Here is a 14,379-nt window from a genome sequence, read left to right on the forward strand (position 1 = left end):
TTTATGCTGGCGAAATTGCAATAGCCGAGGCGCGGGAATCATCGGTCTCTATCGGTCTTGGCCAGAAAGTAGCCGTCCGGCCGCATGCTACTGCGATCTCTTACCCGCTTTTCTCATATCGTCACTAAACACCACCAATCTTGCGTTGTGTTGCTGGACAAATACAGCACCAGTCAGTGCTGTTGGTAATATACAATTCGTAATTTGTCGCTTTTTACAATGATATCCGTCGCAAGGCCTTCAGTGCTGCGCGCTGCGCGCTCACAGCCTCATCTATCACGACCAATTTTTGACGTCCGGTTATCAGCGCTCACACGACTATTATCCACACTAGCAGTTCTTGAGCAAAGAGATGGAAAGCTCTCATCAGCATCACTATCTGCCATTGCTGCGGCACAAAAATTGGGAGGCTCGGTTACTGGGTTTGTTGCAGGAGACGGTGTCAAGTCATCAGCGGCTGTCGAAGCCGCGAAGATAAAGGGACTTGAAAAGGTTGTCGCAGTCGAGAATGCTGCCTATGAGAAGGTATGTTGATATTTGTGTAACAGCAAATCATGCTAGAAATTATGTTTACTCATACTCTACCGTTACAGGGCTTGCCCGAAAACTACGCTCCCTTACTCGTGGATAACATCAAAAGCGGCGGATACACACATGTGATTGCGGGACATTCAGCATTTGGAAAGGGTCTTCTACCACGTGTAGCGGCTCTACTCGACGTACAACAAATCTCCGATATTACTGCGATTGAGAATGAAGATAGTATGTTGATGCTACAACCAAGTCACCGATTCGTGTGGAACTGACCTCAAATAGCTTTCGTCCGGCCCATTTATGCCGGCAACGCCATCCTTACAGTCCAATCCGAAGATCCTATCAAAGTTATCACCGTCCGAGGCACCGCTTTCCAAGGCGTTGAGACAGAGGGAGGATCCGCAGAAATTGTCGATGGCGTAGACCCCAAGGCTGAGAGCATAACGGAATGGGTCTCAGAAGACCTGGCCAAGTCTGACCGCCCCGATTTGGCTACTGCGTCTCGTGTCGTTTCCGGTGGTCGTGGCTTGAAGTCCAAGGAGGAATTCGATCGTGTGATGATACCCTTGGCTGATGCTCTCGGCGCTGCAATTGGTGCTTCTCGTGCCGCTGTTGACAGCGGATATGCCGATAACAGTCTCCAAGTTGGTCAAACCGGAAAGAACGTCGCCCCTCAATTATATCTTGCAGCTGGTATTTCGGGCGCCATTCAGCATTTGGCCGGTATGAAGGATAGCAAGGTTATTGCCGCTATCAACAAGGATCCCGAGGCCCCCATCTTCCAAGTGGCCGATGTTGGATTAGTGGGAGATTTGTTTGAGAAAGTGCCGGAGTTGACGGAAAAACTCAAGAAATAGATTATAGGTGTTTATAATGAATGTATGTTATTGTTGTATCAACTAACCATGGATCAATTGTGGCTTACAGTATGGTCCTGGAGAAAAGTATAATTTGGCGGTTTTGTCTAAGAACCTTCTTCAGGTGAATGCCTCAGGCATGATGATTATATCATACCCATTCAACGACTGGAGTTTATTCTGGGGTTTCTACTTTCAATTTAATATTCTCCCTTGGATGTATTTGTTAACAACCTCATCGTACACGCCTCTTGAGAGCAAAAATGGACAGAACTATGATGGCCCAAGTACCTGCAAATGGAGTGTCTGTTCCAGAGACCGTGTTTTCTGCAAGCATGTCCAATGACTCCGAGAATATTTACAAGTATGCCAAAGATATCATCTCAGTCGCGCCATCTCGTCAGGAACTAGTCAATACATAGGTTCCTCAAGGCTGCGCGAAACCTTTACTGGACACGTGGGTCAGGAATTCGAGCTTCTCTACTGCAGGTAAGATTGTCATACAGCTCCGTCACCGACACCATTTGGATACGAATCATGCCGTTTCCGCTTCATAACTGCCACCAACGGTCAGCACGGAAGTCAAAGGCGAGGTTGAGCTACTTATATACTCTAGGCAGTAATGGCAACCCAATTCTACAACAGACAGAGGTTGTTTTTCCAGAACCTCCTCCGGAGCAGGCACAACCACAAAGCATCAAACTTACCAGATGGAGGCTATTTGGGTCTACGGTTTTCCCAGGCCGAGTTCCTAAATACCCGGCTTATCCTCGGCAGAAATGGCGAAAAGGCTGGCTAAGGCAGACTATTTCAATATATCCACCTTACGCACTTTCGAATCGAGGACGATCCAAATGAGGAATATAGTGGACAAGATGACCTGTGTCCCCTAAGAAGATTAGGTACGGCCATCGAACGACGATATATACTTCGGAAATCTCATTTTGTCCCAGGAATGGTGAAGCGAAGAATGAACGGAGCCTGTAGGGCATGCAACTATCAGTAAATAACCAGAAGCTACAGGGGGAGAGAGACGCCACTTACCAGTTGGTCATCCCTCTAGCGGTATTACTCAACAGGTTGTCAATGGCATCACGCATCAACCCATCCCGAGTTCTTCCAGTGGTAGCATTGACACCCTCATTTTTATACAGAGCCGTACCGAGAGCAAAGCTGAACGGCATTATGTCAAATACATTGCATTCATTATGTAACCTGTCATTTGGTTGAATGATGATGTGAAATTACTATCGTACGTAACTGTTACTATCGTACGTAACTGTGAGACTGTTCGGTTAGTTAGCCTCATTGACGCTTCAGGGGAGCAGAGTAGAACGCATTGTTGTCGGTTATCATTCGAGATATGGTAGATTTTCTCCGTTGGCCACGTATCGTACATCTTGGTCAAGCACCGCCTGTGTAATAGTTGACGCCACAGTAGAAGTCACTATAAGAGTAGCGGCTAATAGAATGAAAGGCCTTTATACAGCAATAAAGTTACCAATGAGTACACGGCCCTCAGGAAATTGAGATCAATGGAATCATAAACTGACCTTCCCTTCGTACTAAACAGAAGCATAATGCTACCCCATGCCCCCCGACTAGCATTATCAAATTTCTCAAAATCTCCCAGCGGTCTATTCTTCGCCATGAACCAAGTCCACTTCGTCTGCGAAAGACACCACCGGAAAGAGGAAAGTGGATTGGCTGACTGCAGTTAAGAATGCTAAAAGAGTATCGAGATTGATTCCAAGCGGCCATGAAGGAATCTTGTGCTGATCATATCGATAAAGCACGATGACGATGCTCACAAAAGTAGCTGCACTGATAAAACAGGAGATATATTCGAGGGACCAGCCCTTGGTAGCACATCAAAGAGAAAATGTGAGACCACCCACCATTTCAACCGCCGAGCTGGGTTGGAACCATTGCGATTGTCTTTTTCCAGGTGTCGAAGAAGGATCTGTGAGATATTTTTGTTGGAAACTTAAGATTCACTCCTCTGTCCAATATCAGACGTGGTTAATCCGGGGCTGCTTGAGCTTGGCTCAGGATAATAGGGCGGAAAGAGTCCATTGCGTGACTCTGAACTGACTGGAGAAGTATTCGAAGCCTGCTGTGGCTCTTGATGGAGAGAATGGCTCATAATGAAGACTGTAATGTATACCCTGCAATGAAAGGGAAAGAAAATGAGAGATTTGAGATAAGACAAACTATGTCAAAGACTTAGTACCTGGAGGAACAATGCTATTGACCTCCGTTACTGTCCAATTTTATTATATTTGCGGTCACCTAGGTATGCTGGAGGCTCGACCTTATAGCCGCTTCCAAGGTTAACATTCGTACCCAACATATGATGAAACAGACCTGCGCGCTTCTGGCACTTTTTTCCACGAAGCTGCGGCCATCCTGATCTGCAACTAACAACTAGGCGGGATCATTTTCAAATAATGAGACCTATGAACTGAAATAGGAGAAAGACATAGCCGCTGCTGTGCCGCATGGTTTTTAGCAATCTTGTATGATCAACGTGACTGCGTGCGAGTAGTGGGCCAACGTGTTGAAATTGGCTAATCCAGATGTTCTACGACATTGAATCTGCTAAGATCGAATACAAAAGCACTTGTGAGCCTAATCTAAATTAGATAAAAAGTGCGATCTGCCTCGTGTTCAGCGATATGGTTAGTAGGTCGTCCAATGGGAGTAGTCAAGTGCGCGCCTAATATGCGGCAACTAAAGAAAAGGCTGGTTTTCGCATATGCTGGGACAGGCTTGTATGCACATAAGTAATATTCTTATCAATACATTCTTAGAAGCATCTAAATAAGAGCGAAAGAGAAATTGAGCAGTTTTTCGTATCACCCACCTCCGAAGGCCTGCGATGATCCCGATGCGGTAAGTTAGGGCTTCAGTGTTCCGAAATAGGAAATTCTGGAATGGGATAACCTTACGATGGTCGTAGGCTAGCATCCTCGCTATACAGGCCTTTGCCAAGCAAATAAAACAGCATGACTCTGTCTACACGCCCAGAAGTCTTGATAGCCAACAAACCGTCGGAGGAGGGCTTTTCCAATGGTGTTGATCAATACTTGCCTCGTCCTGATTTGGTGGGGCACAGTACACATCGAGGCCTACTTCTGCAAAAAGGTTCATAAAAGATTATCAGATCATACATATATCAGCTAGTCTCAAGAGCCTCTCTGGTTGCCCCATAAAGCCGACCGTACAATTGCACTACCATGACTGATACAGTAGGGCTTCGAGAGGCCGGTTTCCGTATTCGAAGAATTTTAGTTCCTGAATGGTCCATAAGATAATTCTTCTACTACTACGTTGGAAGTAAATAACACATGAACAATGTGGTTGTCTTGCTATCTATGATATGAGCCTCGCAGCATCACATTACCTTTTTTTTGGCGATTCCTGCAGCTCTACCGTCTGTGGGACAGAGAGACTTGTCTCATTTTCTATGCACAGATCTAAATATGTACATTTTCAGTGGTGTATCTAAGTTAGCGTCTATTATTTTGAATAACTAAAAGGCATTTGGTGGAAACACTGGGCCCTCTAGGACCAAGGCTGTCGTGACCCTGAAAGGATTCCAAAATTCTTGAAACACTTAATTTGTAGCGGCAACCCGGCTCACTATTTCATTGTATCATTTTACGGTCCTCTGAATCAGTCACAAAAGCAACAAAGACGACTGGCGAGTCTCACCATAAGAGATCTTGAGTTACACAAAGCGACGAAGATTTGAGTCGAATCAGATCGACACACATAATGAATCTATTATTTCGAAGTTACCCGAAATGATGTAGATCTGGCCCATTCTTCGTTTCCCGTGAATAGTTCGATTCCACCAAGACAATAGCCGAATCAAGTGGAACGAGAAAAGTCTGGCGATTAGGGTAGCGAGAGACGAATTTATTCTGCTGGACTGGAAGTCTGGAACAAAGCAACCAGCCAGGAGGTAACAAAGCCGACATATGGGGAGGTACCTGGAAATTACATAGGATGCTCAGGTAGTTGAGAACTACAGAGGCATCAAATAGTCAAGTAGGGAGTACTGGACCCCTGGGCCTGGAATGTGATATGGTCGTGAATGAAGATCTTTTGCCTAAGGCACAAGTTTATGGAGTAACATTTTTGGCACAATCTGAAAGAAACAAATTTGTTTATTGCACTGAAAACAGGGTCTTCAATTTTGCACTTCATACATATCGTATATACAGCTGACACACTCCTCCGATTTCACGTAGCAGCAAGATTAAGCTTATTAATGTAATCGGACACCGGAAGTCCCGGGGCACTCGGCGCGGTCCCCTTAAGAATCAACATCTGGATATCACGAACATTTTCACCACCATACAAAATGAGATATTGAATAGGTTGATAAGAAATGCTCGGAAAATGGTGAGATAGAAAGAATTCGGGGGATCCACTGCGGATTACGGGACACTCAAGTGTCTTGGGACTTTCGGTATCAGATTACCTTAGTCAATCGCAGATGTTTTGATCAATTTATCAGTCATCCGTTAGTAAGTGAGAAATATGTGGTAGTATATTAGTTTACTTCTGAATCCAAACTAGGTACTTCTCTAATAGTAAAAAGGCTAATATACAATACTTGTCTTGTTCTATTCTACGGTTGAATAAATTGACCTTCAATTGTGTGTTATTGTATGCTCCGCAGATAAAGCCCTAATATAACCACAGTCGGTGGCCTCAAGTCTTTGTTCACCCCACTTCTGTAGGAAATAGCTTTTTGCTCCAAGAGCGATCACTCCATAAGAGAGGAAAAACAAAAGAAAAAAAAAGCAAAGATATTACTAGATCTGGGCTTTGCATGATCCAAATCGTCATTGATCTGTCCTATCGCCAGGAAGAACGGCCTAGAAATAGTCGATTTCCGGATCATCTGCATCAATAGCAGATACCTAGTCATTTAAGCCACGACAATGGAAGGATAAGAAAAAGAAAAAGGAAACTTTGAAAGACTTTATTATCTATTTTAGTGACTGCTAGAGGAGTGATTCTTTAGTCATTGACAACGCTAGTAATTTTCTAGTCTTGGTGGTAACGCCACTTACCGAAATACTTTCAAATTACATACAATGTAGTAAATCTGAAGCTACTCAAATAGCTGTTGAATGGAGAGGAAATGATATATTCTAGGTATTTCACATGATATCCTCCCATTCTTCATCTCCTAGATCCTGGCGGCGAGAGAGCTTGCCTTTCAACTGGTATCCTTTCCAATTTCGACGCTTATCCTTCTCATTGCGGCCCTCACAATACTCATTCCCTCCCTCCAGTCGAATAACCTCCTGTACATGGCGAATAAGATGTTCAATCCAATCCTGGATCTGATTTTGAGGGAGGTCATTCCAGGCCTTAAGCCAAGCTTCTCTTGCAGTTTTTTTCTCACGAGGAGCCCCTCTCACTGTCGTCCGTCGTTTTAGCCAGATCCAGGTTGGCTCGATTGTGTTCAAATCTGGCGAATTACCAGGCCAATCTAGCATCCTTTGAACATGATACTTGTCGCATACTAACTGCTAAAAGTGGTGGCGGCGGGCAGTTGCACCATCCTTAAGAATAATAGAATCAGGCCTCTCCTTCATACATTCTTGTGCGAAAGGAATAAGTTTTGGGATAAGAACTTCCTGTAAAAAGAACATCAGTAAGTGATAGAATCAGCAAGGTACTTAAAGAGCTCTACCTTTTGATACCGCCACCAATCGATTCCACCTTTAGATTCACGCACGAGCTTCCTGTTCTTCTTATTCCAGCGCCACTGAGGAACCCGGCCAGGTGTTTTACCGCTGCGCAGCTGGACACGCGTAAGACCAGTATTCAACTCCCATTCAGTCTTCTTAATCGGTTCAAGCTCTTCATTTAGCTTAGCTATCTCTATATCTGCAAGCTTCTTGTCCTGTGCTGTCTCTGTTTTCCATATATATATCGGCCCCTCCTTATCATAAGTAAAACAGGCCCAGACCATGAACTCCGTTACACCCTTCCAATGCCTGCGGATGACAGTTGGATTACTGACGTCTGCAAACGTACGCCATACTTTTTGAGATCCGCGTCGGTGCCCAAGAACGATTCCAGTAGAAATGATATCTTTCAACTTCTCGAGGCCCCAGTCCTGTAGCTTAAGATAGAAATCTAATCTCTTCTTTTTCATCTCATCAGTAAGTCCTGGATTTGTGGTTCGTTTAACAAAACTAAGGCCATGTTTTTAAGAATTCTCAACGCAGAAGAGAAGGAAATACCAGCTTCATAACCTAAGAACTCAACAGATTTCTCACGTCCAGCACAGTCCTTAGTCACTGATTCAATTACCGATTGTTCAGTATTTGTAGTTATCTCCTTAGGATGACCAGTACGCTTGCCATCCTCAACATACTCCAAAGGACATGTCGGTTAATGTTAGGATTAAATCCACGCTCCTTTGCCTTTTTAACCCAGAAGAGAATAGCTGTACGAGACATGCCAGTATCAGCCATCACCTCATTGATATCAATACCATGGGCCATAAGAGCAACAGCTTGGGCTCGAACGCTGACAGGATGGTAAGTGCCTTTCATCTTGACGGAGGACTCGTGGGACTTGTCAGAATTGTGGAATTTGTAGAAATGGGAAGGAAGCAGGGAGGCAAGTATGTTGATAACCCAAAGAGTAGGAGAAGAACGTCTCAAAGTCATTTGAAATGTAACAAAGGAGCGGTGTGCATAGCGTCAGTTTGCTTTTTTTTAAACTAGAAGTACAAGCGTACTATGTACAATAGCTATATTGAATATAGTGGGTGGCTTTAGTCTGCTTGGCGTGTATCAGCAATACCGCCGAGACTAGAAAAATTACTAGCGTTGTCAATGACTAAAGAATCGCTCCTCTGTACTAGAATCTGAGTTATGCTTCCAGGCGAATGCCCGAATTTCTGGAACAGGAGTTCCTTGTGTAATTCCGAAATGGGGTTGATTGCTCATGTTTTGGTGCAAAGGACTCCTTGTTCTATTGTCTTGTTTAAATACATCCTCGATCTCCAGATCCACTGACTATAACCGCCTTCATACACTAGAAAGCTGTCACCATGGCGTTATTGATATCTTCCTTCCCTGGTCTCTCCAGCGCTGCAACAGGTGTTGCTCTACACCATCTACTCTTCAGACAAGGAGAGTGGGATAGTAGTGCACCGACACTCTTGAGCTCATACGTGGTCATATTCGCTGGTTTAAATGTGTTGAAATTGGGGGCCCCTGAATTTCAAAACCTGAATACATACTATGTTTTAGCGTGCCACCTTCTCGGCCTCTTCAGCAGCATCATCGTCTATCGCATGTTATTCCACCGTCTACGAAAGTTCCCTGGCCCTGTCCTCGCTGGCATTACATCGTGGTACGCAAATTGCTTGTCGGCCAAGAAACTTCACAAGTTCGAAGAGATCGGTAGATTGCATCGACAATATGGTGACTACGTGCGTGTAGGACCGCGTGAATTGTCAATTGCGAACCCCCGAGCGCTACCGATTATTTACGGACATGCATCCCAGACAACAAAGGGCCCATTCTACGATGGTGCTAAGCCATATATATCGGTTCACTCCACAAGGGACAAGAGGGATCATGCGCGACGTCGTAAGATGTGGGATCGGGCTTTCAGCTCCAAATGTATGTACACAGGGGATAATTCATTGCTTCGATATGAGGTTGTAAGATGCTAAACTAATGAACAGCTCTCCGTGATTATGAGCAACGCGTATCGAGATACGCGGCACAATTGTTGTCGGTAATCGCAGACAACGTTGGCAAACCCATTGACATGTCCCGCTGGTTCAATTACTACAGTTTTGATGTCATAGGCGATCTGATCTTTGGCAAATCTTTCGACATGCTAATAACGGGCAAGGACGCTTATATGCTCAAGACCTTGCACAAGGATATGCAGTCCATGGGACCGTTTCTGCACTCAATGTGGATCCTTGAGATCTTTAAGTTGATCCCCGGATTGAACAGTAGTCTTCTCGTGTATTTCGAATGGGTCAAGGAGCAAATTGAGAATCGGATGAAGGTATTAATAACACTCACCCCTAAACATACTTACCCGAGTAACTTACAGTTCTTTTAGAATGAGCCAGAGAATCCGGATATTTTCACGCAGCTCGAGGCTGATTTCCGTAATACAAAACAATCGAAAAAAGACCAATTGCACTTCCACGGGGAAGTCAATGTAGGCCTTGTTGCAGGGAGGCTCGTTACTATTATACGCCCAGACTGGTACTTTAGAATGACACTGATGATCTGACAGCGACTCAACGGCATCGACCTTAACAAACTTATTTTACGAGCTCGCCAATGCACCGGAATTCACCTGTCTGCTTCAAGCTGAAATCGACTCAGTCAAGGAGCGCACGTATCAAGAGCTATCACAGATGCAATTACTCAATGCAGCTATTGATGAAACAATGCGTTTGCACCCAGCTATACCCTCGGGCATGCAACGCTTGACTTCTCAGAAAGGCGTCATGATTGATGATGTTTATATTCCGGGCAACTGTTTGGTTCAGATACCCCTCTACTCAATATTCAGAGGTATGGCTCTCACTCAGTATCACGGCCATTATTGTGAAAGGACTGACAGAACCCAGACGAACGGTCATTTGCCCAACCCAACGAGTTCATTCCCCAGCGTTGGACAGACAGGCCAGACCTTGTGAAGGATCCATCCGCTTATGCGCCTTTCGGTCTTGGTAAGCTTTCTTTTTGACTTCGCATGTACCGATTCACTTCATTATATGACACTGACTAATCTATATAGGACCGTTTGCTTGCGCTGGTAGACAACTAGCGTACATGGAAATTAGACGAATCACAACGGAGCTTCTATCTCGATATGACATTTCTTTGGCAAAAGATCAGACTCGAGAGGCATTTTACGAGGGGCAACGGGATTCATTCACAGTGGTTTGTGGTAAATTGCAACTTGAATTTACAGAGCGAGGAACGGTGAAGGTTTGATTGATGCTTATTGCTTTCAGAACAAATTCCTTTTCTAGCCAGCTTTCATGTCATAGATTTTCAATCAGACACTTGACTCCTTATGTAAGATTTGTCTGAAACGCGAGGATGTGAGAGTTACAAACTTTTCTCTTGAAATTTGGAACCCAATCAATCATACTAATATACACAGGAGTATCAGCACACCTAACCCGTACCGTGTAGAACTCTACCTCCAATACCACATTCTCGTGACCTTTGTCGTCCGAATCTTATTCTGCAATTGGAAAGTCCCATACAGGAACGCTTCTGGCGTAGGTGAGCAGCCCGGGATATACACATCCACAGGAATAATCCGATCAACGCCTCGTACAACACTATAAATGTAGTGGTAATAGCCACCCCCATTCGCGCAACTTCCCATGGTAATGAGCCATCGAGGCTCAGACATCTGATCGTAGCACTGACGAAGAGCTGGAGCCATTTTGCTTGTTACTGTGCCAGCTACAACCATGACATCGGCCTGGCGAGGGGAGGCGCTGAAAATTATGCCCAGACGGTCCTGGTCGTATTGTGGCATGGAGACTTGCATCATCTCAATGGTGCAGCAGGCGAGAACAAAGCTCAGGGCCCATAACGAGTTTTGTCGAGCCCAGTTGACGATTTGATCGACGGATGTCCTGGCAGATAGAAGGATGGCTTAGCGATTTGTCTTAGTGTCTTGGATGGAGATTGCTGGCTATCTTCCCTACAGCACGTATCCTGCGGCACTCGAGTCTTTCCTCTCCTGGCTAGGGACTTTTACTGGAAGTTCAGGCGGTGATGTTACCAGGGAAAGTCGGGCTTCGTCAATTTTTCGTGGAATCGAATACGCCCCGGTCATCTGCATGAAGGGTCTCGCTGTCGAGGCATGACAAGCTATGAGAGTGTCAGCCAATCGTTTGTGCATCTGTTAGAGAACGTGAGGTTGACAAACCAGGCGATAGAATTCTTGTGGCCATCTCGACATCTGCAATCTCGGGGAGTGAGGGAGATGATAGGTCTTCGGTTATGTTGATTAGAAAACTCCCAGGAGCAACTAAAATACAGTAATACTATCATCAAGAGCACCGTCGCCCTCTCAGAGTACTCTCCTGCGTCCTTGAAAGCTAGGTATACTTGGTATATTGTCCGGATATTCGGACTCTGCCAAGTGGCTTCCCCATCTAGATATATCTGGACTGTTCTATTGGTGAATTTGTAGATCCTCGGACTCTGCCAAACCGGCTTCCCTTTAAACAAGTGAATACTAAGTGAAAAATAAAGGCTCAAGGTAGCTCTAAGACTCGAAAGTCCACCACTGACAATGAGCATCTGGCTCGGTTAATATACATTTCTCCAATATCAGAACCGTCCGGTATGGCTCATTATACAGGCCTGTCACATCAATCCCACAACAATTCAATAACTCCAATTCATCTCTGTGAAGTGGACTAGTAGTAAGATGGCTCGGTAGATGGTTGCCCGAGTTGGTTGTTTGTCCTACTATCGAGTCTCCTTTATCTGTTGATGGACCTGCTCGTGGTAGCGTACTCGGCCAAGATTGGTGTTTTTGTGTTCTGAAAGGGGGAGACCTCTGATGAAGTGCTAGCAGAGCAGCATGATTCAGTGTTTGAAGAAATAACTCTAGATATTTCAGTTCGGGACGGCCGTCGGCACATCTAGTGATGACTTTGTGTGCCCATAACGTGATATGTAGATCGGACGCGGCAATCTCTTCAGAGGCGGAAGTGAGAATATTGCCAAAAAGGACGCCAACGCAAGGGGTGAAAAAGGACTTAAAATACCTGTTACAGTAACTTGTGGTCAGCATGATATTATTTCTTTGATGAAGCAGAGTCCAGTTGGTGGTAGGTCCTACCCGAAATTCCAATACAGTCCGCTTTCATCAAAGTCAAGCAAACGTTGCATGGCCCATATCGATCTATGAGATGCCTCATATTCAAGTTTCCTGGCCTGCTCCGACGGCCACGTAGCGCTACGTGGCTGAGTCCGGAGGAACGAGGTTATCATTGAAGTTGCACGCCAAACCAAATGAGCGTATAGCCATACATTGACTTTAGAGGACACCTGCATCATCAGTACCTCCTGTGACTGTTAGTGAATGAGAAGCCCAGATACAGAAGGGTTGATATGGCCGCCCACAACATTCCATTCTGAGAGTTACAGTGTTGATTTCCAACAACAAATTCCATACTTCGGCCAGATCAGGCTCATTAAGGAAGTCATCGGCCGGTGTGCGGGAAGGAATGTTATTTTCCAGCTCAGAGTATTTGAGCTCTACGATTGATAACCGCAAAGAAACTTCGAAATAAACCTCTGTATCTCGTTTAATGTTGCTCAGGGACTGCCTTCTAGAGAAGTCAGGTAGACCGACCTCTAGGACGATTTTGCGCCTCTACATGGCAGTTAGTTTCTACATGTGAATGAATAAACCAGAAGGAGCGTACCAGCGTAAGAAGTGGAGTATGCATACTGCAGACTATTCGGAGGAAGGTTGGATGAGTTTGTTGACAGAGGCGAGATGGAGGACGTCGCAGTGTTTCTGACAGCATTCTCCAAGGTATCTAAACGCCGCAGAATATTAGAAACATGTGAGCTTGCGACTGATGATGATGATGTATCCGCATGGGAAGCAGATATAGCGCCAATCTTACTATGGCACCAAATCATTCAGCCGAGATCAGGTTCAGAGAGCGTAAAGAGCCGTACCGTTTGCCAAAGCGAGGAGGGTCATATACACAGTCTGTAGGGAGCAGGCGACATCGCTAACAGAGAGGCTTTTCCCTGTCACATCGAATCTGAAAACATAGTTAACGTAGATTACAAACACTATGGTATACATCGTATTGGACCTCTTTCCGTCTGCATCTCTGGCACTGTTAGGTGACTTAGTGATTGATCCATTTACACCCAGCAAAGGACTTACAGCAATGACATTTAATTCGACCGGTGGCGGGGTCATAGATTCATAGTCTGGATATTTTTGTGTTGATGTAATAAGCGACATCATTTGAGTCTCAGCAGGTACCATGATTGATGTTGATTGTGGATTTATCGAAATAGTGCAGGCGTATATGCCTCAGGCAGCAAGTTAGCGGAATATGGTCCATGGCTCTGAGGGTTCGGGTTACATGATCAAGAGCATCTACACCGTCCTTCGATGTCAAATCAAACTCTTAGAAATATCTGGCATATCTTTAGAGGTTACAGCTGTGGAAGTGAATTCCGGAAGATAATATTTATCGCACCTACTGAACGTCGACAACTTAGGATTATCGGGAATGTCAAACGGAAAGTTATAGGGTTAGCTCTATTGACTATACTACGTACTAAGAGTGAAGACTCAATTCCGATGCAACCTGAATATTAGAAAAAGCTATCACAGAGTAGTACTCCATATTCCGTATATCTATGGAAAGCTGAAGTTTAATAGTCTAAGGGCCCAGACGATGTCGATCATCCAAGCACCTACTCCGTAGTTATGTCAGTTGGCGTCCCCCGTGGTACGTACGGAGTAGATTAGGAGTGTTCTTGGCGCAGGCATGGGGCGACTTGGACCTGGTTGCAACTGGATAGCCCCCATGGCTGGGATAGTCTTCAATCCTATGATGAAATTTCTACTCTCAAGATACGTACGTGCAATAATCTCGACCCCTGGGAGCTTCTTCTTCCACACAACCTAAGCTGGACCAAATCCCGGAATTGGTTCTTAGTCCTAACCTAACAGATTAGTTAGATTAGCGAGATGGAACCTCAGGATTCAATACCCGGCTGCCGATATGCCATTATTCTGGCCCGAGTAACTCCAAATTCAACGGACCTTCCCTATTTTCGATCCTTTGCGTGCATTTCGAGGGACCCTAGTACGCATCTAGCGTCTTACTCCCTGACAATAGCCTCGTGTTGACTGTATGAGTAATTTGAGCAAGGCTTTGGGGTCCACTTGGTGC

General features: G+C 45.0%; 6 protein-coding genes across 6 annotated transcripts, besides 2 other annotated features; 2 read left to right on the forward strand and 4 right to left on the reverse strand.

Moving 5' to 3' along the window:
* Positions 1-115: 115 nt before the first annotated feature.
* Positions 116-1,500, forward strand: TSTA_050790 (electron transfer flavoprotein alpha subunit, putative). Its single transcript, XM_002485549.1, has 3 exons — positions 116-525; positions 594-762; positions 817-1,500. Exons 1-3 carry the CDS (start codon positions 220-222, stop codon positions 1,389-1,391), a joined length of 1,050 nt encoding a protein of 349 aa, XP_002485594.1. The 5' UTR covers positions 116-219; the 3' UTR covers positions 1,392-1,500.
* Positions 1,501-2,215: 715 nt separating this feature from the next.
* Positions 2,216-2,575, reverse strand: TSTA_050800 (uncharacterized protein; the record flags this gene model as incomplete). The annotated part of the gene is made up of 2 exons (XM_002485550.1): positions 2,216-2,372; positions 2,436-2,575. 2 exons carry the CDS (start codon positions 2,573-2,575, stop codon positions 2,216-2,218), a joined length of 297 nt encoding a protein of 98 aa, XP_002485595.1.
* A 3,996-nt stretch (positions 2,576-6,571) lies between these two features.
* On the reverse strand, positions 6,572-6,978 carry TSTA_050810 (uncharacterized protein; the record flags this gene model as incomplete). Its single annotated transcript, XM_002485551.1, has 2 exons — positions 6,572-6,906; positions 6,945-6,978. The coding sequence occupies 2 exons, from the start codon at positions 6,976-6,978 to the stop codon at positions 6,572-6,574; spliced, it is 369 nt and encodes a 122-aa protein (XP_002485596.1).
* Positions 6,695-7,057: a mobile genetic element.
* An 11-nt stretch (positions 7,058-7,068) lies between these two features.
* Positions 7,069-7,981, reverse strand: TSTA_050820 (uncharacterized protein; the record flags this gene model as incomplete). Its single annotated transcript, XM_002485552.1, has 3 exons — positions 7,069-7,592; positions 7,667-7,723; positions 7,801-7,981. The coding sequence occupies 3 exons, from the start codon at positions 7,979-7,981 to the stop codon at positions 7,069-7,071; spliced, it is 762 nt and encodes a 253-aa protein (XP_002485597.1).
* Positions 7,321-7,632: a mobile genetic element.
* Positions 7,982-8,478: 497 nt separating the features above from the next.
* TSTA_050830 (cytochrome P450, putative) lies at positions 8,479-10,529 on the forward strand. Its single transcript, XM_002485553.1, has 6 exons — positions 8,479-9,061; positions 9,127-9,461; positions 9,519-9,640; positions 9,699-9,982; positions 10,039-10,140; positions 10,209-10,529. The coding sequence occupies exons 1-6, from the start codon at positions 8,485-8,487 to the stop codon at positions 10,406-10,408; spliced, it is 1,620 nt and encodes a 539-aa protein (XP_002485598.1). The 5' UTR covers positions 8,479-8,484; the 3' UTR covers positions 10,409-10,529.
* Positions 10,530-10,616: 87 nt separating this feature from the next.
* On the reverse strand, positions 10,617-11,276 carry TSTA_050840 (NADH-plastoquinone oxidoreductase, putative; the record flags this gene model as incomplete). Its single annotated transcript, XM_002485554.1, has 2 exons — positions 10,617-11,067; positions 11,140-11,276. 2 exons carry the CDS (start codon positions 11,274-11,276, stop codon positions 10,617-10,619), a joined length of 588 nt encoding a protein of 195 aa, XP_002485599.1.
* Between the last annotated feature and the right edge of the window lie 3,103 nt (positions 11,277-14,379).

Source organism: Talaromyces stipitatus, genomic scaffold (assembly GCF_000003125.1).
Source record: "Talaromyces stipitatus ATCC 10500 scf_1105507295515 genomic scaffold, whole genome shotgun sequence".
Taxonomy (NCBI): Eukaryota; Fungi; Ascomycota; class Eurotiomycetes; order Eurotiales; family Trichocomaceae; genus Talaromyces; species Talaromyces stipitatus.